The sequence below is a fragment of the Triturus cristatus genome, chromosome 1_2 (assembly GCF_964204655.1).
Source record: "Triturus cristatus chromosome 1_2, aTriCri1.1, whole genome shotgun sequence".
In the NCBI taxonomy this organism is placed as follows: domain Eukaryota; kingdom Metazoa; phylum Chordata; class Amphibia; order Caudata; family Salamandridae; genus Triturus; species Triturus cristatus.
In genome coordinates, this window is record NC_140580.1 from 1,050,121,164 (window position 1) to 1,050,143,953 (window position 22,790).

General features: G+C 45.0%; 1 protein-coding gene across 2 annotated transcripts in view; it reads left to right on the forward strand.

The window, feature by feature from the left end:
* Positions 1-22,790, forward strand: part of RABGAP1 (RAB GTPase activating protein 1) — a 1,076,978-nt gene that overhangs the window by 804,257 nt on the left and 249,931 nt on the right. For both annotated transcript variants that reach the window (XM_085612417.1, XM_085612408.1), the window contains exon 21: positions 8,312-8,404. In XM_085612417.1, the coding sequence (XP_085468543.1) occupies positions 8,312-8,404 (93 nt within the window). The remainder of the gene's footprint in view (positions 1-8,311; positions 8,405-22,790) is intronic.

A 22,790-nucleotide genomic window follows, 5' to 3' on the forward strand; every position in this document is an offset into this window, starting at 1 on the left:
TTTTTTACCATGAATTCCTGTTTGCAGCACCACTAGTAGTGCTTTTTCTACTCTGAATTTAGTATTGTTGGAGGTCCCCTCAGCTCACCTTGATTGGCTTTCTACCTGGATAAGTGGTCCTTCGTACTTATCCGTTCTTCGTTCCTGCCCATCCTTAATACACAAGGTAGTATCTGACTTTCCCATGGGTCTGTCTGTCTGCCCTTCCAACCTTCTACCTTCCTCCTCAGCCTGCTCATGAAGAGATGCTACTTAGACTGGATCTTAGCTTTGCTACGTACTGTTAGATCTTCAAGATTCAAAAAAGGTAAGTCAGTTACCAAGTGCATTATGTTTGTTAGGTCTTCCTCTGTATCAAGATCTGTAAACCCTTGGAAAAAAATTCACATCTGGACACAGTTTGTGCCCAATCCACTAGGGCCATGGCTGCTTATATGGCTCTCTCCATAGGTGTCATTGTTCCTGACATCAGTTTGGTGGCCGCATGGTAATCCCTGCATAAATGTTCACACCATTACTGTTTCACATCTCAGGCACACAATGACAGCTACTTAAAACTGCTGTTTATCTCCAATGGTTAGTTCCACTACATAGGTGGGCGTCACTATGGAACTCATATGGTGTATATTCTTTGAGAAGATATATTCATCAGAAGAAAAAGTTGCTTGCCTTATGAAAAGATATGTCTGGTTAACACATAATAGTCCCGCAGATTCCTCACTGCCCTCAACCCTGCTTTTAATTCAGTACTTTGAATAAAAAGATCCCAAGATATCCAAACATGTTATGTGCTGTTGTGACTGATGTGCAGTCAACCCTGCTCTCCCCATACCTTAATGGAGATGCAAGTGTTCTGGTTGGTCCCTGATATAGTTTGATGTTCTATCCTTCAGGAGAAGTTGCATTTGAAACCTCATAGCCAAAGTGGTGTTGCTGGAGAGCTTTTGCTGCGTTAAAATTTTCCGTGCAGTCTGCTTGAAGCATACTCATAAAAGGAGCAATTTCTACAACGATTGTGCCCACCAGAAGTACCAAATGAATGTTAGATTTTCTTCTTCCTTTTTCCTTAGTTAGAAACTGCCTCCGCTCTGAGCTTTCCCACTTGTGGCTGCCCTTCTTCAGGCTTTAAGGGAAATAAAATCCTGTCATCCAGAAGGTTATGTGGTTCTGAGACCTACTGGAGCTCAACTTTCAACCTGGGTCTCTCTTGGCATTCAGTCGTAATACAGTAGGAAATTATTCCAAACCAAATATTTATATTAATTCTTTTAAGGTCTGGAGGTTGAGATGAGTGCTCCAAGCAGTTTACCAGACAGCAGGATCAACATAGTTTTGGCCATTTGAAAAGAACTCGTGCGCTTGAGACGTTACCTTTATGGAGCCAATAAGTCTCATCCAATAGCCGTGCCAATTCATACCTACTTCTTAAGCCACTCTCCCATCCATCCATCAGGTACTTAAATCTTACAGATCCTGGTTGTTGCATGGTGATGTGTGTGTGTGTGTGTGTATGTGTATATGTAGATATATATATATATATATATATATATATATATATATATTCACTGAAAAAACCATAGGTTTCACACGTTGTAGTTAGCTGGACATTTCACTCGTAAAAAAACAATTAAATTCCCCCGTTATAGTTAGTGCAGGCAACTATAACTCACGCGACCGCAATCCTCTGCTGATGATGTCAAATATTACATCACTGATGAAATGTGTGTCTTTATGAAAAATAAATATTTGTAATATATGTATAGCTAAAGATACAGTATTAGCATCAACAGAGGATTGCGGTCGCGTGAGTTATAGTTGCCTGCACTAACTATAACGGGGGAATTTCATTGGTTTTTTACGAGTGAAATGTCCAGCTAACTATAACATGTGTGAAACCTATGTTTTTTTCTGTGAATTTGTACGGTTTTTTAAATGCAAATTTTTTTTGTTGAGATTTTTGGTAAAAAATAATTTCCAACCTATATATAAAATAATATATGTACTATATCCTGCATTATGGAATGGTTAATTTTGTTAAAATTAATGTTTACATACAGTTGTACATCAGTTATTATCTTCTACAACTCTTGAATTGTTTTTTTTTTTATGCATTTTTTGCCGTGCGCGTACGGTAAGCTGACGCTACGCGCTCCGTACGTCATAAGTACGGTGCGCTTACGTGATACGATGCGCGTACGGTAAGCTGACGCTACGCGCTCCGTACGTCATAAATACAGTGCGCTTACGTGATACGTACGTGACGTACGCGTACACGCATGCGCGTTGCGCGGAAGCAACGTCGCGGTTACGCAGGGGTGTGTAATGCGCATGTGCAAGTGCGTTTTACGTACGCGCTCCGTAAGCGTCACGTTTGCGCATGCGTACTTGTTTACGAGCGCGTACCGTAAGCTTACGGAGCGCGCACGGTAGGTCATGTGATCCACAAAGAACACTTTTCATTGGTTGAAACTACTTTCAGTTCCAGAAACTTCCCACACCACACCCATTCCCCTCATTACTGCTTGAGATCCCCTAGGAGAAGGAGCTGAATTGACATTGAGATACAATGGCAGAGCAGCAGACCTCTTCTGAGAGTGAGCCTAGCAGCACCATCTTCAGACAGAGAAGGAGGAAACAAAAGGATTATTTTGTGTGGGAGTATTTTACTTTTCCAGAGGGGCAGAAAAAGGTCAATGCTCCATTCGTCACTTGCACACTTTGTGACCGTGTTTTATCTAGAGGAGATCCAAGGAAGAAGTATTCCTTTGGAAATCACTCTATGATGAGACACATTAGGGATAAACATCCCAGGACCTTTGCTCGACATACTGAAAAACTCTTCAGTAAGTCACCGGAGCCCAACCTCAGAAGCTCAGCCGAGTACATCATCGGCAGCTCAGCTGAGCCCTTCCTCTGAGGTGGGAGCATCACCTTCTTCTGCTCCTCTGGACATTAACCCTCGATTACGGAGGGTTTCAATGAGGTGTACAACGTGTTGTGGTCTTATTGTTTTTGGGGAGACCAGTGTTTCCCTTATTAACAATAAGATAGACCAGCACGTTTGTAGACGCTCATAATATTCCCATTCTATCTTTCCTCCATCCCTGTATTAACCCAACGGCTCTTTTAAGAGCCGACCTTACCTCACAATTTTTTTTTTTTTTTAAGCTTTCCTTTTTGAAATTTTTTTTTTGCCGTGCGCGTATGGTACGCGTAATCGCGGAATAGTTACGCGAAGGTCGCGGAATTTTTTCTCGCGGAATTTCTCCGTTTACGCCGTGCGCGTACGCTACGCGCATTCGGCGATTTTTCGAAAAAAAATAAAAATTAATTTTTGCCCTTGGGGGTCCTTCTGGGACCCCCTGACAAAGGCTAGGGGGTCAGGAACTGTCCACCCTGCCCCCTTTTCACGTTCTCCACCTTTGTTTTTCACCCCCTCAGACTGCGAGAGACAAAATGGCGGCCGACACTTCCTGGTTTCGACCGATTCGAATGTTTACTGAGATCTAACAACCAATCAGAATCGCGCTCGTGCACGGCGGCGTGCGCGTACGGTAAGCTTACGGTACGCGCTCGGAGCGCGCCTATAGATATATATATTGATTTAAATGCTATTTTCTCAGGAAATACTGAACAGATTTACACGAGACCTTCAAAAGGCACATCCCTGACTTGACGGCTACCTCTCTACCAAATTTCAAGTAATTCTATTCAGCCGTTCGGGCTGTAGCTCGGACTAAAGGTCCTATGGAAAAATGCATGGGGAAAACGCGTTTTGGGACCCCCCCTTTTTCTCAGCCCCCGCTTGACGAATCCCCCCGAGACTTTCAGGGTAGGAGCGGAGCGCCCCACCTATTTTGAGAATTTCGCGAGGATTCGTCAATCGGCGCCAAAGTTATTCCAAATAGAATGTTGTGGATTTCCTATGGAAACACGGTCCTAACTATAACTATCTACTGGCGACCGCCAGTAGATAATATATATATATATATATATATATATATTACCTACTGGCGGTCGCCAGTAGGTAGTTATAGTTAGGACCACGTTTCCATAGGAAATCCGCAACATTCTATTTTGAATAACTTTGGCACCGGTCGACGAATCCTCGCGAATTTTTCAAAATAGGTGGGGCGCTACGCTCCGCTCCGCTCCTACCCTGAAAGTCTCGGGGGGATTCGTCAAGCGGGGGCTGAGATAAAAGGGGGGTCCCAAAACGCGTTTTTCCCATGCATTTTTTCATAGGACCTTTAGACAGGGCTACAGCCCGAACGGCTGAACAGAATTACTAGAAATTTGGCAGAGAGGTAGTCCTCAGGTCAAGGAAGTGCCTTTTGTAGGTTTGGTGTAAATCTGTTCAGTAGATTCTGAGAAAATAGCCTTTAAATCAATATATATATCTGAGCCAGCTTACGGTGCGCTTACGGTACGCTTACCGTACGCGTACGGTGGCGTGCGCGAGCGCGATTCTGATTGGCTCTTAGATCTTAGTAAACATTCGAATCGGCCGAAACCAGGAAGCGGTGGCCGCCATTTCCTCTCTCGCACTGAGAGTGATTTTTAAAATTTAAAGCCCAAAAACATGTAAAGGGGCTGTTTAGACAGCTCCCACACACATAGGCATGTTGAGGGAGTCCCCAAAGATCCCCCAAGGCCAAAAACGGAATTTTTATTTTTTTTGTAATTTCGCCGATAACGCTTACCGTACGCGTACGGTAAAAAATTATTTAAAAAAATAAATCATCCACACTCTCTCCACCCCGTGTGCAAATGGTGCCCGAAGGGCACCATTTGTGCATGGCTTATAAAATATACGAAAAATTAAAATATTACCTTTCAAAACGAAGTGCATCATATGTCCTCCATGTGCGCACGGTGCGCGAAGCGCATTGTGAGTACATGGCCCATCTAGCGTAACGTGGGCACGCGGTGCGCGTAGCGCACCGCGTGCCCACCGTGCGTGCATGGCACTAACTGCGTAAAGTGGGCGCGCGGTGCGCGAAGCGCACCGCGTGCTCACTGTGCGCGCACGGTGCGCGAAGCGCACCGTGCGCGCACAGAACGAACTGCGTTAAGTGGGCGCGCACGCCACGAATGGCGTAAAGTAACTTAGCATTTAAAAAACCGTTCAAATTCACTGAAAAAACCATAGGTTTCACACACGTTATAGTTAGGAATTAGCATTTAAAAAACCTTGCAAATTCACTGAAAAAACCATAGGTTTCACACATGTTATAGTTAGCGGAAATTTTACTGATAAAAAACCAATGAAATTCCCCCGTTAGTTACTGCAGGCAACTATAACTCACGCGACCGCAATCTTCTGCTGATGACATATGTGTCTTTATGAAAAAAAAATATTTGTAATATATGTATAGCTAAAAATGTATGGAAGAAGACATGGGCAAATAAGTGTCTAAATACAGTATTAGCATCAGCAGAGGATTGCGGTCGCGTGAGTTATAGTTGCCTGCACTAACTATAACGGGGGAATTTCATAGGTTTTTTATCAGTAAAATGTCCAGCTAACTATAACATGTGTGAAACCTATGGTTTTTTCAGTGAATATAAAAAACCTATGAAATTCCCCCGTTATAGTTAGTGCAGGCAACTATAACTCACGCGACCGCAATCCTCTGCTGATGCTAATACTGTATTTAGACACTTATTTGCCCATGTCTTCTTCCATACATTTTTAGCTATACATATATTACAAATATTTTTTTTTCATAAAGACACATATGTCATCAGCAGAAGATTGCGGTCGCGTGAGTTATAGTTGCCTGCAGTAACTAACGGGGGAATTTCATTGGTTTTTTATCAGTAAAATTTCCGCCAACTATAACATGTGTGAAACCTATGGTTTTTTCAGTGAATTTGCAAGGTTTTTTAAATGCTAATTCCTAACTATAACGTGTGTGAAACCTATGGTTTTTTCAGTGAATTTGTACGGTTTTTTAAATGCTAAGTTACTTTACGCCATTCGTGGCGTACGCGCCCACTTAACGCAGTTCGTTCCGTGCGCGCACAGTGAGCACGCGGTGCGCTTCGCGCACAGTGAGCACGCGGTGTGCTTCGCGCACCGCGCGCCCACTTTACGCAGTTAGTGCCGTGCACGCACGGTGGGCACGCGGTGCGCTACGCACACCGCGTGCCCACGTCACGCTGGATGGGCCATGTACGCACGATGCGCTTCACGCACCGTGCGCACATGGAGGGCATATTATGCGCTTCGTTGTGCAAGGTAAACTTTGAAATTTTCATTGATTACATATATGCCATGCACAAATGGTGCCGTTCGGGCACCATTTGCACACGGGGTGGGGAGAGTATGGTTGATTTTTTTAAAAAAAAGTTTTACATTTTCAGTTAATAGCATATGCCATGCACAAAGGGTGCTCTTCAGGCACAATTTGCACATGGGATGGGGAGAGTATGGTTAATTTTTTAAAAAATATATATATATATTTTTACCGTAATCGGCGATTTTTCGGAGAAAAAAAAATTACTTTTTGGGCTTGGGGGTTCTTTGGGGACACCATCAACAAGGCTAGGGGGTTAGGAGCTGTCTAAACAGCCCCTTTACATGTTTTTTGCCTTTGTTTCCCCCCCCCCCCCTCAGAGTGCGAGAGAGAAAATGGCGGCCGCCGCTTCCTGGTTTCGACCGATTCAAATGTTTACTAAGATCTAACAGCCAATCAGAATCGCGCACGTCACCGTACGCGTAAGCGCACGGTAAGCGCACCGTAAGCTGCCACAGATATATATATTGATTTAAATGCTATTTTCTCAGGAACTACTGAACAGATTTACACCAGACCTACAAAAGGCACTTCCTTGACCTGAGGACTACCTCTCTGCCAAATTTCAAGTAACTCTGTTCAGCCGTTCGGGCTGTAGCTGTGTCTAAAGGTCCTATGGAAAAATGCATGGGAAAAACGCGTTTTGGGACCCCCCTTTTTTCTCAGCCCCCGCTTGACGAATCCCCCCGAGACTTTCAGGGTAGGAGCGGAGCGTAGCGCCCCACCTATTTTGAAAATTTCGCGAGGATTCGTCGACCGGCGCCAAAGTTATTCCAAATAGAATGTTGCGGTTTTCCTATGGAAACAGGGTCCTAACTATAACTACCTACTGGCGACCGCCAGTAGGTAATATATATATATATATATTTTTTTTTTTTCGGTTAATAGATCGGTTGGAATCATTGCCTTAAGCACAGGTGAATGATTTTAATGTGAATTTCACAGAGCTCTTGGTCCCTGTCAGAATGTATGTGGTTACTAAATTAGTGAAATAGGAGGGGGAGCAGCCAAGCAGCTATTTACATTTGTATGCTCCTTAGAGAGAACTTTAAAACATTTATTGGTATAGCCCATAGGCTTTGCAGAAGTGCCTTCGTTGATATGTATCATTTTACATATCCCTTGAATGCCATCTCAAATTTGTGTAATATTGAAGTATTTACTATATTGTCCTATTACAGAGCATTGACACCACGCTCTTAGGAATTCTGAATCTGCTACCAAGTCAAAGGGTATAGAAGCTGTCCTGGCTATCTTAAGGGAATACTTCTTAGGAAATGCATCAAACCATTTGTAGTTATATGTACATTTGATAAATTGCATTCTTTCTATGGTTTTCGCTCAGTAAGATACCTGTGATTGGTCTATTTCGGTACCTTTCTTCACCATCTAATTTAAGTCTGTACATTCTTTTCATTTTCTCCAGTACAATAATACAGCTTTCTTCACCTCACATTCTTCAGTATGCAGCAAGTTAGCTCTTCACTAAGAACTGTAAATCCTAAAATAGGAAACCATTTATAAGTGTTTGAAAATGGGAGCCAGATGGCACTCTTTCACAATAAAATGCTACTTAATACCTCTTGACAGTATGGAACAAGTCTAAGAATCCAGACAAAGCTGATTTGTTCTGAAATACGGCTATTCAATAAGGTTTAGGGATATAAGTGACCCTAAGTTTCCCTGTACAAAACAGTTGCTAGATCTTTCTTAAGGAATTGAAAGCAGCATGGGATTATGCTAAATGGAAAAAGTTAAGTAATCAAGTAATGATGCAGATAAGTTTATCTGAAGGTTGATCAACATTATAGCAGTGGCACTGTATAAGTGCTAATTGATTACACTTTATTAGCCAAGTACTACTAGTGCTTTGGCAGTAGCCTTTGTCGAAGTTTGGTAAGTATTTGTTCTCATAAAAGTAACTTAACAGCAATTAGTCCTCTTTATTCTTCAAACTGTGGTAATGTTCATACAAATCCTTGTGATTTATGATGTTTGTTTATCTACAGATTGGTCTAAAAAAATTAAAGAAATATGAAAAAGAATACCATACTATGAGGGAACAGCAAGCTGAACAGGAGGATCCTGTAGAGAGATTTGAGGTATGTTCTTCAAGCAGCCAAAAACTGACATTTCAAACATTTTGCTCAAATGTAATTTTTGCTTGAATTCATTGTTTTGAGAGTTTGTCGGGTTTCAAACGTCTAACACAGAACTGACCCTGAGGACATGGAGTTGTAACCTTCTGTTCTTTGATGGCATTAGTTTATTTGCAGTATGTATAATGCATGTTGGGGGGCCTGGATTATCTTTGGTAGTTTTTGATGATCTTATTTCCAAGAATACTTTGTCAATGAAACAGATTTCAGTTCTTATGAGCAATTTTAATACTAATCCACAGATAAGCAGAATTGGGTGTAGGCGGAACTCACGGAGTAATCTAAAAACTCTGCAAGATTCCGTGGAGATCTGCTAGCGGCGGAATTTCGGTCCATGGCACAGCTCACACTGATTTTTAGGTTTCGCTAGAGTCAGCGCATGCGCTGCTTTTGCGAGAAATTTAGTAGGTGGTTTAAAAGTGCTACCCAGGCCGGCCACCAGCTTGCTATTACACGCACAAGCGCGCGCGACGTGCACAGCACTTTTTCCCGTCGCATGCGCGCAACTCGCGTCACCACTCGCATTTTTAGGTCTCGCCTGATCCAGCGCATGCGCTGGTCTGGCAGACATTTAGTAGCTGCTTTTGAAAGTGCTACCAAAGCGGCCACCAGCTTACTGTCACGCGCGCAAGCAAGCGCGCTGATGCGCGCGCATCCCTAGCATGCTTTAGCGCGTCATTGCGATCACTTTCGCTTTCAGAGTGATCGCAATGACTTACGCTTTCACAGCCGCACGGCGTTACTTGTACAGCCGCACGGCCAATCCTTTTTTTTTTTTTGGGCAGTAGACCTTGACATGCTTTCACTTTAATAATTGGAGCCGTGTGCCTTTTTGTTCTGCATGTGTCACGTCAAGGGATGCGACTTGCAGCACTGCTTTAACTTCAATAATAGTGGCAACGCCTTTCTTTGATTCTGCACAGCTCGCATCAGGAGATGCTGCTTATAGCAGCAGGACAACAGCTACACACTTCCTCCTTAGCATACGCTGCTTAGTGAGAGTGCCTGGATTAAAACAATCTGTTTTATTTTTGGCAGCATGCCATGCCGCTCTTAATCTTTAATAACGGCGTCCACACACCTTTCTTTGGTTCTGCACAGCTCTCGTCAGAAGAGGCCCCTTATAGCAGTAGCCACAAACTTGGAGCCAGAACTCCCGATAAGCACCAGCCGGAAATCTTATCCACTTCCACCCAATAGCAACAACCGGTATCTGACGACAGCTACACGCTTCCTCCTTAGCGTGTACTGCTCAGTAAGAGTGCCTGGATTAAACCAATCGGTTTTATTTGAACATCGCGGCACACCGTGCTTCATTTTTAACATGACGGCAGGGCTTTTGGTCTCATTTGTGCGGCGCGCCCAACTCCACCTTTATTTAAATAAAATGAAATTTTTGGCAGCACGCAATGCTGCGCTTTAACTTTATTATCGCCACGCACCTTGCTTTTGTTCTGTGTGGCTTGGTTCACAAAATGTCTCTTATAACACCGCTTTAACTTTAATAATACTGGAAGCGCACCTTTCTTTAGTTCTGCCTGGCTCGCGTCAGCAGCTGCCACAAATGTGGAGCCAGCACTCCTACTGAGCACCATCTGGAAATCCTATCTGCTCCCTCAAAACACCAACAGTTGGCATCTCAGCAAAAACAGTATACAGTGGGAATACCAATCTCGTCTCCGCTCTCTCCACTACCCTACCCATCACTTTGTCACCCACCTCCATATCTCATTTAATAAAACAAAACAAAAATGTTAAAGGCCCAACAGCAGCAGATTGCTGCTGGACCACTCTGCTGTACAAACAAGCATTGGCATAGCCAATAGGTCTCGCCTTTGGGACCTTATAAGTGCTTAGCCTTGCAACAGTTGATGTTGTTGCACAAAGGATATTGTGCTGCATAACTAAATACTTCTAAGGTCCCAAAAGCAAGACCTATTGGCTATGCCAATGCTTGTTTTTATTTTTTATTTCATTTCACGGCTTTCATTTCATTACTTTTACGGCCAATGCTTGTTCAGTAAGTGCTAGATCTACACCGTACATGCCTGGGAAAGGCTTGCCGTAGCTTAGATTTCGGCATACACTTTTCCCTGATAAGACAGCACCACTCGCTTGTAAAGCAGGCAGAGCACGATTTATTTTGTTAATTTTGTTTCCTTAAACGCTTGCGTGCCATGTTATCACTTCCCTCCATGTCAATGCTTGCGTTGTCATTAATGTAAGCCATCGTGCGGGGTCACTTTCTGTGATTTCATCAACTATGCTAATTTGATATCGCTCATAATTATTTATTTTTTTAAACAAGAGTTCTGCGTTTGCTTGTTCAAACACCTACCATGACTCGCGCTCATTGCCGCAGATATTGCATTACAGCCCTTATATACTTCATGTTATCCATGTTCTTCGTACAGGGAGTTTAACCAATTTGTAAACAGTCTTGGTGCTTGCAGAAAGACAACGTAGGCACATTAACCTGTAATGGTTTGCAAAGGCTCACATATTGCACTCTCAAGAGTCATATTGCGGACTCTTGCAACTACATTCACTCGTTATTGAAAAGCGACTCTAAAACTCGCAGAGATGCGCACACGTTCGTCTGGAGAGGTCAAAGGCCAATGTGTAATTATTAGCGCCTTCATTTAGTTTTAGGGTTTTACCTGTTCATTTAATAATGTCTCTCCTTCTGTGCATCTATCTGCTCTTGTGACACTTTCTCCCGCTCCTGGTTCCTCCATGTAAAGAGTCAGTGACCGTGGTGTGATTGGTACAGTACTAACAGTAGTCTCTCTGCGCGCCATTTGCAAACAGGATCAGCTTCTCTATGTACAGTGCAATATTAAGTAAGAACAGTGTGTTCGAGGCATATGAGCTGCAGATTATACACTGTGCATAGATCGCCATCTGGTGTTGGGCCCGGATGTTTGCAGTTTGTTTTTGTTCTTGGACAGTCTTTGGAAGTCACAAGTTCAGTGACTCCTCCTTCGGTCCGTACTGCGCATGGGCTTCGGCTCCATCCTCAGATTGTTTTTTTCCGCCATCGGGCTCGGATGTGATACTTCGTGCTCCGGCTTCGAACCTTTCCAGTTCGACCTTCGACGAAAAATCCTCGTCCATCGAGATTCTTCAGACGAAATCGGCTTCTTCATCTCTCTCTTCGGCACTTCCTCGATTCCAGGCATCGGCAGCGGCCTTCGGGCCTATCTCGACTCCGGTCTCGGCCGATGGAAAGGACTCCCCTCAAGAAGTGCCCAAAATGTGCGTCTAAATTTCCCCACACCGATCTCCATCAGGTGTGCAAACTCTGCCTCTCTCCCGAACACGAGGCCCGAGACTGCCCCGCCTGCAAGTCTTTTCGATCGAAAAAGACTATTCGGGATCGACGAGCTTGACGCACCATGGCGCATTCATCGACCTCGGCTCCACCTGACACCGGAGCTTCGGGACAGCAGCACACCGAACAGGAGGACGATGTCGTCAGCGCTTCCGAGGCCGACGACTCCGACGTGGAGGAGATCACACCGGCGCAGAGGGTCGTGAGTACTCTACCCCCTCCCACTCTTGCACCCATACTGAAAGAGACTCCGGTTACCCCTTCGCCTCCGGGCCTAGGGAAAACCAAGCATACCGCTTCCTTCACCCCACCCTTCGGGCCCGGTGAAAAAGCATCACAAGTCTCCTGGCGGCTCGGGCTCGAGCCAGCCTCCTAGCGGCGCCGAAAAACACCCTTCGGCACCGAAGAAAACAGCACCAAGCTCCGTTCCGAAGCCATCGGTGTCGAAACCTGGCCTCTCGGTGCCGACCAAACATAAATCCCTCGGCACCGACGCTTCCGTGTCGAAGCCTGCCTCGGCGCCGAACAAAAAATCGGAGGCCCCAAGAAAGCATGGCGCGGATAAACCAACGAAGCCGTCGGTTCCGAAAACATCGGCACCGATAGAGGAATCGGTGCCGGAGGAGCTTTTCACGCCAGATCCTCTTCAAACGACTTTAACGAAGGATCCAAAGACTGGACATTTAACTTGTCTTCCAAGAAAAGACATTTAGACAAGCCAACTCCTCCTCCACTGCCAAAATGGAAGGACACTGCCACATCCCCATTGAGAGTACCCTCCCCACCACCTCCTCCACTCCCTCCATCTCTGCCCCCACCTTCTCCGCCCTTGCCTCATCGCTCTCCAACCTCGTCTCCAGACCCTGATGACCAAGGGGATCCATACTATGATCCAACAGATGCCCCGCAGGACCCCACTCCTCCGGGAACACCAGACCCATGGGAGGATTATCACAATCCAGATGTCCCAGATGTGCCTCAGGATGATCTTTATCCATCCAGGCCATCTCCACCAGAGGACTCCCTGGGGTTCCACCACCTCTTACAACGGGCGGCACAGTATCATGGGGTGGAGTTACACAGTGATCCAGTTGAGGAAGACTTCCTACTTGACACGTTTGACATAGCAGATAAATCCACCGCTATATTACCCATGCTTAAAGGGGTGACCAAACATGCGACAGAGGTTTTCAAAGACCCCGTCAGGGCTAGGGTCTTAAACCGCAGAATAGAAAAGAAATACAAGGCAGCCCCCACAGATCCTGCCTATATTAAAGGACCTGCGCCCCTAGACTCATTAGTGGTATCCACAGCTAGGAAGCGCTCCAATTCTCCGTCATCTGGTGAGGCTCCACTACCCGATAAGGAGTCCAAGCTCTTACATGCATCAGGCAAACGCACTGCCTCGCAAGCTGCCAATATGTGGCGCATCGCCAACACGCAGGCGCTGCTGGCGCGGTACGACAGAGCGCACTATGATGAGCTGGAGGCTTTCATGCAACATCTCCCAGAGAAATATAAAAATAAGGCTCATGAACTGATACAAGAGGGAAAGATTATTACCAACACCTCTATTAAATGTGCACTTGACGCAGCAGACACAGCTTCCAGGGCTATAAACACCAGTGTTCTGCTTCGCCGCCACGCCTGGCTCAGGATCTCAGGCTTTAAACCAGAGGTCCAAGCATCTATATTGAACCACCCTTTTGACCAACAACACTTATTTGGCCCAAAAGTAGACGAAGCCCTGGAAAAAATGAAGAAGGATACAGATACGGCGAAGTCTATGGGAGCACTACAATCACACACCCCTAGACGCTCCTTTCGCAGTTCCTCCTTTCGAGGCTCTGGCAGAGGTTACTCTTCCGATAACGCCTCCACGTCCTATAAGTCCCCTCCTCAGAATACCTTCACAAAGGGCTATCAAAGAGGTGTATATCGAGGAAACAATAATAAAGGCAGGGGCAAAACCAACACCGCCCGTTCTGCCACACCGCCCACACAATGACGTTCCCCCGCTCCCCCCAGACCATTCCACTCCGGTCGGGGGCAGACTATAAGACTTCCTTCAAACCTGGGAGACCATAACATCAGACAAATGGGTGACCCAAATTATTCGGTCAGGGTACTGTCTCGAACTAACTTCTACCCCCCCCCCCCCAAATATTCCACCCAGACAACGTGCGATGTCACAAGAACATACCACACTTCTGAAACAAGAGGTACTCTCCCTCCTGCAAAAACAAGCTATAGAGCAGGTCCCCATCAATCAGCAAAATTTAGGGGTCTACTCTCTGTATTTTCTGATACCAAAGAAAGACGAGACCCTACGGCCCATTCTAGACCTCCGGCCTCTAAATGCATATATCCATTCAGACAATTTTCACATGGTAACTCACCAACAAGTTCTCCCACTCCTCGGTCAGGACGACTTTCTCACTACACTGGATTTGAAAGACGCATACTTTCATATTCCAATACACCCTGCTCACAGAAAGTACCTCAGATTTGTGGTGGACGGCCAACATTATCAGTTCAAGGTTCTCCCCTTCGGGGTCACAACCGCACCACGGGTGTTTACCAAATGCCTGGCAGTAGTGGCGGCACACCTCAGAAGACAAAACATTCACGTCTTCCCCTACCTGGACGACTGGCTCATAAAAGCCGCGTCCTACCACCAGTGTGTGCAGCATACAAACACTACCATCCAACTACTCCACCAGCTAGGCTTCACGGTGAACCACCAAAAGTCCCACTTGATACCGTCTCACACAAACCAATACCTCGGTGCCACTATCAACACCTCAAAAGCCATAGCCTATCCCAACTCAGCCAGAATCGCAAGCATACAAGCCTTGCGCCAAAGATTCCTCCTTCAGCACTCTCTCCCAGCAAGAGTGTTCATAAAACTAATAGGGATGATGGCATCTTGCATCTTCATAGTGCCTCATGCAAGACTTCACATGCGTCCACTCCAAGAGTGCCTAGCACGCCAGTGGAACCAGGCCCAGGGACAGCTGACGGATCTGGTGTTGGTGGACGGTCGCACCCATCGCTCTCTGCAGTGGTGGAACACCACAAACCTTTCCAAAGGGCGACCGTTCCTGGACCCGGTTCCTCAGGTGATTCTAACAGACGCATCGCTCTCCGGCTGGGGAGCGCACCTATTACACCTCACAGTACAAGGTGTATGGACGCCACAACAGAGGTTACTCCACATCAACCATCTGGAGTTATTGGCGATCTTTCTAGCCCTGAAATCGTTTCAGAAACAAATCTCAGCCAAGGCAGTCCTCATTCGCACAGACAATATGACTGCAATGTATTATATTCAAAAACAGGGGGGGGACACACTCTCCCCAGCTCTCTCGCTTAGCACATAGTATATGGAGATGGGCAATCCCACAAAAAATCTTTCTCCTGGCACAACACGTCCCAGGTATACAATGGCAGATCTGCTCAGCAGACAAACGCAGCAAATGCACGAATGGGAACTGCATCCACAAGTTCTTCACCCATTCTTTCACAAGTGGGGGCATCCTCAGATAGACCTCTTCGCGACCCACGAAAACAAAAAATGCCCAAGCTTCGCCGCCAGATACCCACACCCATTGTCCAAAGGCAATGCGATATGGATGAACTGGTCAGGCAAATTTGCATACGCCTTTCCACCTCTCCCGCTAATTCCATTAGTGGTAAGGAAGCTACAACAGCACTCCCTCACACTCATTCTGGTAGCTCCAACATGGTCCAGGCAGCCGTGGTACACCACACTACTACAGCTCTCGGTGGTGCCACATCACTAACTGCACCTGTCCCCATGCCTCCTAACCCAGAACCATGGAGAAATCAGGCACCCGGACCCAGCTCAGCTCAACCTTGCGATCTGGCTCCTGAAATCTTAGAATTTGGATACCTTAACCTTCCCCCTGATTGCATAAACATTATCAAGGAAGCCAGATGTCCTACCACTCGAGCATTCTATGCCGCAAAGTGGAAGAGAATTGTTGTTTACTGCCGTAACAATACAATCAACCCTTTAGATGTATCCATACAGCACATCATATGCTATCTGCTCCATCTTCAAAGGTGTAACCTGGCGTATTCATCCATCCGTCTACACCTAGCAGCAATTGCTGCTTACCAGCAAAACAGACAGCATTTATCACTTTTCAGAGTGCCTGCTATTAAAGCCTTCATGGAAGGCCTTAAAAGAGTAATTCCGCCCAGGGCACCACCCTCACCTGTGTGGAATCTAAACGTAGTTCTTACAAGGCTAATGGGTCCCCCTTTCGAACCAATGCATAAATGTGAGCTACAGTTCCTGACTTGGAAAACGGCTTTCCTCGTAGCTATCACTTCCCTTAGAAGGGTTAGCGAGATACAAGCGTTCACTATACAAGAACCCTTTTTACAGATACATCACAAAATTTCTGCCCAAGGTCATTTCCCCCTTCCATCTTAATCAATCGGTGGAATTACCGTTTTTTTTCTCGCAACCTCAATCTGTTGCGGAAAGGGATCTACATACACTTCGTGTTAAAAGGGCCTTACTGTACTACATACAAAGAATGCAACCTTTCAGAAAGACTAAACAGTTGTTTGTCTCCTTCTCTCCACCGCATAAAGGCAACCCCATCTCAAAATCAGGGATAGCTAGGTGGATTGTAAAGTGTATACAAATTTGCTATCACAAAGCAAAAAGAACATTATCTGTTCCACCTAAAGCCCACTCTACAAGAAAGATAGGGGCTTCTATGGCTTTTCTAGGGAACATACCCTTAGATGACATCTGCAAAGCAGCCACATGGTCAACACCGCACACCTTCACAAAACATTACTGTGTAGACGTGCACTCCAAACAACAAGCTAGTGTGGGACAGGCTGTACTAAAGACACTGTTTCAAACCACTGCAACGGATACCGGTGGTCGCCGCTAGGGTTGGGTACTGCTATATAATCTATGCACAGTGTATAATCTGCAGCTCATATGCCTCGAACGGAATATGCTACTTACCAGTATGCATCTGTTCTTGGCATGTAGAGCTGCAGATCTATACACGCCCACCCGCCTCCCCGGCTACCTCTATCCGTTCCAGTCTATCTTATTTAGATACAACACACATGGGTTTCTTTATTATTATCACTACGCTCCATCTTTTCCCTGCTGGCGAAAAACAATCGGAGGATGGAGCCGAAGCCCATGCGCAGTACGGACCGAAGGAGGAGTCACCGAACTCGTGACTTCCAAAGACTGTCCAAGAACAAAAACAAACTGCAAACATCTGGGCCCAACACCAGATGGCGATCTATGCACAGTGTATAGATCTGCAGCTCTACATGCCAAGAACAGATGCATACTGGTAAGTAGCATATTCCTTCCCACGTATACCTTGCTGGTTCAATAAGACTTAATACCAAAAAGACATCATCATATGGAGTTATTTTTGTGGTAAAACTACCATTATGGACAATGTTTTCCTTAGTTTGAAATGTGGCGCTGGGAATCGCTATGCAACTTCAAATGGCTAGGTGGCCATCTTGAAATAGTATATATGGTCAGTTCATCACAGAAGAGATGGAGATAGTAGTATCAGTGATATGCAACTGCCAAGTTTGCTGGAACATTCATATCCTAGTTCAAGCTGATGTGTTATGCGACTGGTGATACCGCTGTTAACGCACATACTTACCGAAAGATCAAGAAATCATATCAAATAATGTCAGAGGACACTGCAGAGATTGATTCTTACTTAGGATTTATATTTGAAAATAGGCGAAAACTTCAGCTCTTTTCCAATTTTAATGATAAAATGAATCTCTATTTTTTCGTCTGTCTATAACCAATCTCAACTTTCGCCCCTGCAACGTATGTCCTACTTTTATGTTTATACTTCCGGGACTGGTCTTTCCCTGCTACTGACTGACACGCTTTTGATACCAGGGGAGACGTTTTTCTTCAGCTTTCGGGATTTGTAGTTCGCTCCCATACTAATGCCATTTTGTATTGTATTCATAGTGGGTTGTAGAACTATAGTCCCCACCAAACCGCCGGGGAGGTGTCTGCTCAGCTGACTGTTCAATTCTAGTTGAGTTATGCCATTCATCAGTTTCCAGTTGTAAAGAATTCTCTGCAGCAGCTGATCTCCATAGTCCCTGGAATGGCAGCTGATCGTAGCGTCTTGTCTCTTTGATGTGGATGGTACTCTCACAGCTGCCAGACAGGTAACAATTGATTTATGAAAGATGCACTAGAAACTGAGACAATGCAGATTTTTCCAAATACTCGAAACACATCGTCCATTACTTTTTGCAGATAAAAACATGTAACTTCTGAAACTTCTGAAAGGTACTGCTACCAAAGGATATGTATTTTTTAGCAGAATGAAAAATATGCTTACTTAAATTGCAGTCTTATAGAGTCTGATAGGTGTATGACCTTCGCTTACACCATTTTCTTGTCATACCCCATGATCTCAACCCTCCCGATTCAAGCGGGAGACTACCTGTTTTAGGGCTAGTTTCACGCCTCCCGATTCCTGCATGAGAAACCCGATTCGGAGTTTTGTAAAACTGCCAAAAATAAAATGTTGATGCCTGTCACGCAAGCTTCAATCTCCCCCTCCAAGAATTACCTCAAGATCTCAAAGGCTAACACTTTGTCATTAATTTCTTGAAGGGGGACATTACAGCATGTGACAGGTCTCGACTTTTTATTTTTGGTAGTTTTACAAAGTGCAAACAAAAACAGAGTTTTATGTTTTTGTTTGCCAGAGTTTAGAACTCTGCTTTTGTATTAAACTGCAAAAAATGAAATGCTGCTTGTCTCACACATACCAGTAGCCCTGATTCGGGCAGATTGCCTCTGCTTCAATATGTCAGTGTGGAATATAATAGATTCTCCTGATTATTTTAAAAAAGTCTTCCACTTGCCTGCTCTAAAATATTGTCTCATATGCCAGTGATGTTGCCTGCATCTGAAACAAGCATTGGCATAGCCAATAGGTCTCGCATTTGGGACCTTATAAGTGTTTAGCCATGCAACAGTTGATGTTGTTGCACAAACGATATTGTGCTGGATAACTAAACACTTATAAGGTCCCAAAGGCGAGACCTATTGGCTATGCCAATGCTTGTTAGTGCTTGAAGCTTGTTCCGCGCTGTAAAATCAGTATGAACTGAACCATGCAGCGCGTCGGAAGACGCTGCTTCTTTTTTCTGCACGAGTACATTTTCTACTCGAACTGCAACTTTCTCAACGCCAGGGGTAGCGACCTGGCGCGACTGCACTCCTTGAGAAATCTCACCAGGAAGCAGTGTACCACTCGTTGTTGCTCGCTCTCTGTGGCGGTTGGCAGAGGTCTTGTCAAACTCCACGCTCCAAGCAGAGCGCAGAGTGGGCAAAAATCCGCAAACTCTGCCTGCGGAGCGTAGTTTACTGCCTACTCCCAACGCTGAGCACTCCTATCAATGCTAGACTCTTTAAAAAAAAATAATAATAAATAATAATAATAATTCTACATGTCGGACCAATGAGCCATGTTTCCCCACTATAACAGGAAGTGTTGGCATATCTAACACTGTATTAAACCAAGAGTGACGAAATGCACACCAGTTTCTTCCGACGTTGTGTCAAAGTTCCTTGATTATTGCTATTTTTTGCATGCAGTCCAGATATATTGTGGTTTGCCTACTACCACTCATTTAAGAACATAAACACATGGTTGGAGCGGCATCTCGCCCCTGTATTGGACACACAGCGTAATTCCCTTTGGGCTCTCAAAAATATCTCAAGTTTTTCAAGTCCAAAAGATCATATTTATTGTGGGTTAATCAATGATTCCATAATTGTTCAGTCCTGATTCAATCGGTCACACAGGAGACGTGGATGTGTTAAAAAAAAAAAAAGTTTCAAATACTGTAGATGTGCCAATCCAGGCCTCTTTCTATAGTACGTTGTCTACATCAAACAGCCTCAGCGATGTTACTCAATGCATTTCGGGCTTTTTCGTCGCCCTTCTTCAGGAGTTCACTACAGATTATAAAAACAACACCATTACAATGTGTAATCGGACCCTGATACAAGCAAACTAACAACAAGTCAACAATTTTAACTAGTTTTTTTTGTTTTTTAAACAGATACCGTGAGCCACGTTTTCCCTCTGCATTGCATCACTTCTCGCTAACAGTACACTCGAGAAACCTCACCCTAACAATACACATCCTCTATATTCTTCGTTCTCAATTTGCATAAAGGCCCATTAAATTGTTCCCCATTCCTCACTGTTAACAAGACTCCTTATTCATACACACACATACCTGTGTCTACTCGCCTTCCCGCCAAACCAAACATTCCCCCGAATGGAAATCTTCCGTTCCCCGCCTTTCTTCCTTTTCAACTACCAAAGTCTTGCCTCCTCCCCCTTAGTTGTACCAATCACCAAGATTCATAGGTATGTTAGGCGGGGAACGGAAGATTTCCATTCGGGGGCGTAACAAAAGTTTAAGGGGCCCCCCTGCAATGTACACGGAGGGGGCCGAGTAATGTGCTGAGGGGGCCCCCTGCAGCTGGGCCCCCCTGCACCACTGGAGATGCGGGGGCCTGTGTTACTCCCCTGCTTGGCCTGGCTTTGCTTGCCCATTCTAATGCTATGCAGTGTGTTAGACCTGGCACCATTGGCGTGGGTCTCCCTTCCGTTTTTTTTTTTACCTTTACCTCCTGTGTTTTGCTGTGTGTTGGACTCCATTTTTGCTGGTCTAGATGCTTTGGGCATTTTGCCACTGCTGTTCAGTGCCAAAGTGCAAGTGCTCCCTTTTATAAATTGTGTTATGGATTAGTGATTCCATGATTGGCTTATTTGATTTAGTTGTCAAACCCTAGTACAGTGCACTGTGTGTGCCCAGGGCCTGTAAATCAAATGCTGCTGGTGGGCTTGCAGCACTGGTTGTGCCACCCACAGAAGCAGCTTGTAAAATGTGACTCAGGCCTGCCATTTCAGAGCCTGTGTGCATTTTGGGACTGCCATATCGACTTGGCAAGAACACACACTTGCCAGTCCCTAAACCTTCCCTTTTCTACATAATAGTCACCCCTATGGTAGGCCCAAGGTACCCCTCTGGGCAGGGTGTATTGTATGTGAAAGGTAGGACATGCCTTGATGTGGGTGGCATATCCTGATATTGAAATACTGCCAATTTCATGTTTCACTATTGCAAGGCGATCTGTTCCCATAGGACAGAATGGGGAGTTTGTTTATAACATCTTATGAACATAATTGACCCTGGGAACAAGATTGAAAAGTACAATTTAGTATGCCAGAACTCAGAATGTTAAAGTGCATCTTTTAGTGAGGGTGATTTTTACAATCTGTGTTTGAAAATATCACTTATAGAAAGTAGGTATTTTCTTGCCTAACCATGCAGTGTGCCTCTGCTAGGTTTGTGTATTGCATGTCTGGCTTTTGGATGACAGGGGCTGAAGAGGGGCCGTGGCTCCAGAAGTCTGAGTCAGGGCAGTGGTGGATAGACCTGGGCTGCATTTTGAGTAAGGGGAGGAGATTTCCTTTTCACCTGAATGGGCCTGGTCTGCCTACAACAATGCTGTCTCCACCTACTGCCAGGAAGCTGCGCCAGTGAAGATAAAACAGGTTTTGGCTGGGTACAGACACTGTCTGCCTTCAGAGAACAAAGCATCACCTCCCCGACGCTGTGCACAGTCTTTGCTTTCATCAATTCCAAGGTACTGTTATTTGTGGGTATGCTTGAGTCCAGGCCCGACACCGCACACCTCGCGTCGGCGCCGTTCTTTGGGATTTTCATTTGTCACGACGTCGTAATGACTCCAGGTGGAGTTATTTGTTGCTAGAAGCTTGATTTGAGTGAATAACCCATTTCTAAGGATATTTTTGATACTGTATTGTAGACTTTTGTCATTTGGTCTTGTTTTGGTTTAGATAAAGATTACTTATTCTTCTTAACTGTTGTGGTGTACATTTGTAGTGTTTTCACTGTATTACTGTATCTGTTCACAAATGCTTAACACACTGCCTCCGAGATTAGCCTGTCTGCTCGTGCCAAGTTACCAAGGGGGCGAGCAGGGGTATTTTAGCAGTGTATCCCCCTTACCCTGACTAGAAGCAAGGATCCCTATTTGGACAAAGGTACCTACCTCTGCCAACTAGAGATCCCCATTTCTAACACAGTTAATATCCGGATTTGTTATTTGTGGTGTTGTACACATTTATTTAGTGCTAAAACAAAGGAATATTCATGCACTTGTGTTGTGAAGTTGCATCCATGACTACACTTGAGCACAGTTTTGACAGAACACTTTGTTCAGCTTCATTCTCCATGCTCCTCGATGGCAGATATGCAAAAGGAAATATCTTCATTCTTGCCTTTTCGCTGCTTAATCTTGGGCTGTTAATCTACTCAAATTTACCAGTGAAGGACAGTGGACAGGCTATTCAGTTAGTTTTCGACATGTATATTGATTAATAATTTCTAGACATTTAACATGGTATCAAGAAGTGTGACTGCATTACATTATTTCCTTGCTTTAGCATGTAAAGATACATAGCACAAAACTTTGCATGAGGCATATATAGGTAATGGACTCAGTGGAGGAGAGTCTGTTGTTTTACAAAGCATGTGGAATATAAATTATCTCCTCTCCTCTGCTGGTTGGTTTGCTTGGAGATTTGTGAGTGAATGAATAATCTGATAGAGACGTCTAGCCGCAGATTCCTTAACTTAGACTATCCCCAGGCGTCAGACTGGATCTGGAAAATCTTTTGCAGCAGCACCTCTGCGCGCAGGCGCCGTCCGGCTCCTCCCTGACGTCGTCCACAGACATGACGTCAGTGGAGCCATATATGCCCCTCCCGGCGCGCTGATGTCAGTTTTCTTCTTTACAACGTCCAAGCATGGATCCTGGAAAACCAGCAGTTCCTTGGCCTGGTTTTTGGGCCTTCTCAACACCCTCAGGTGTTGTGG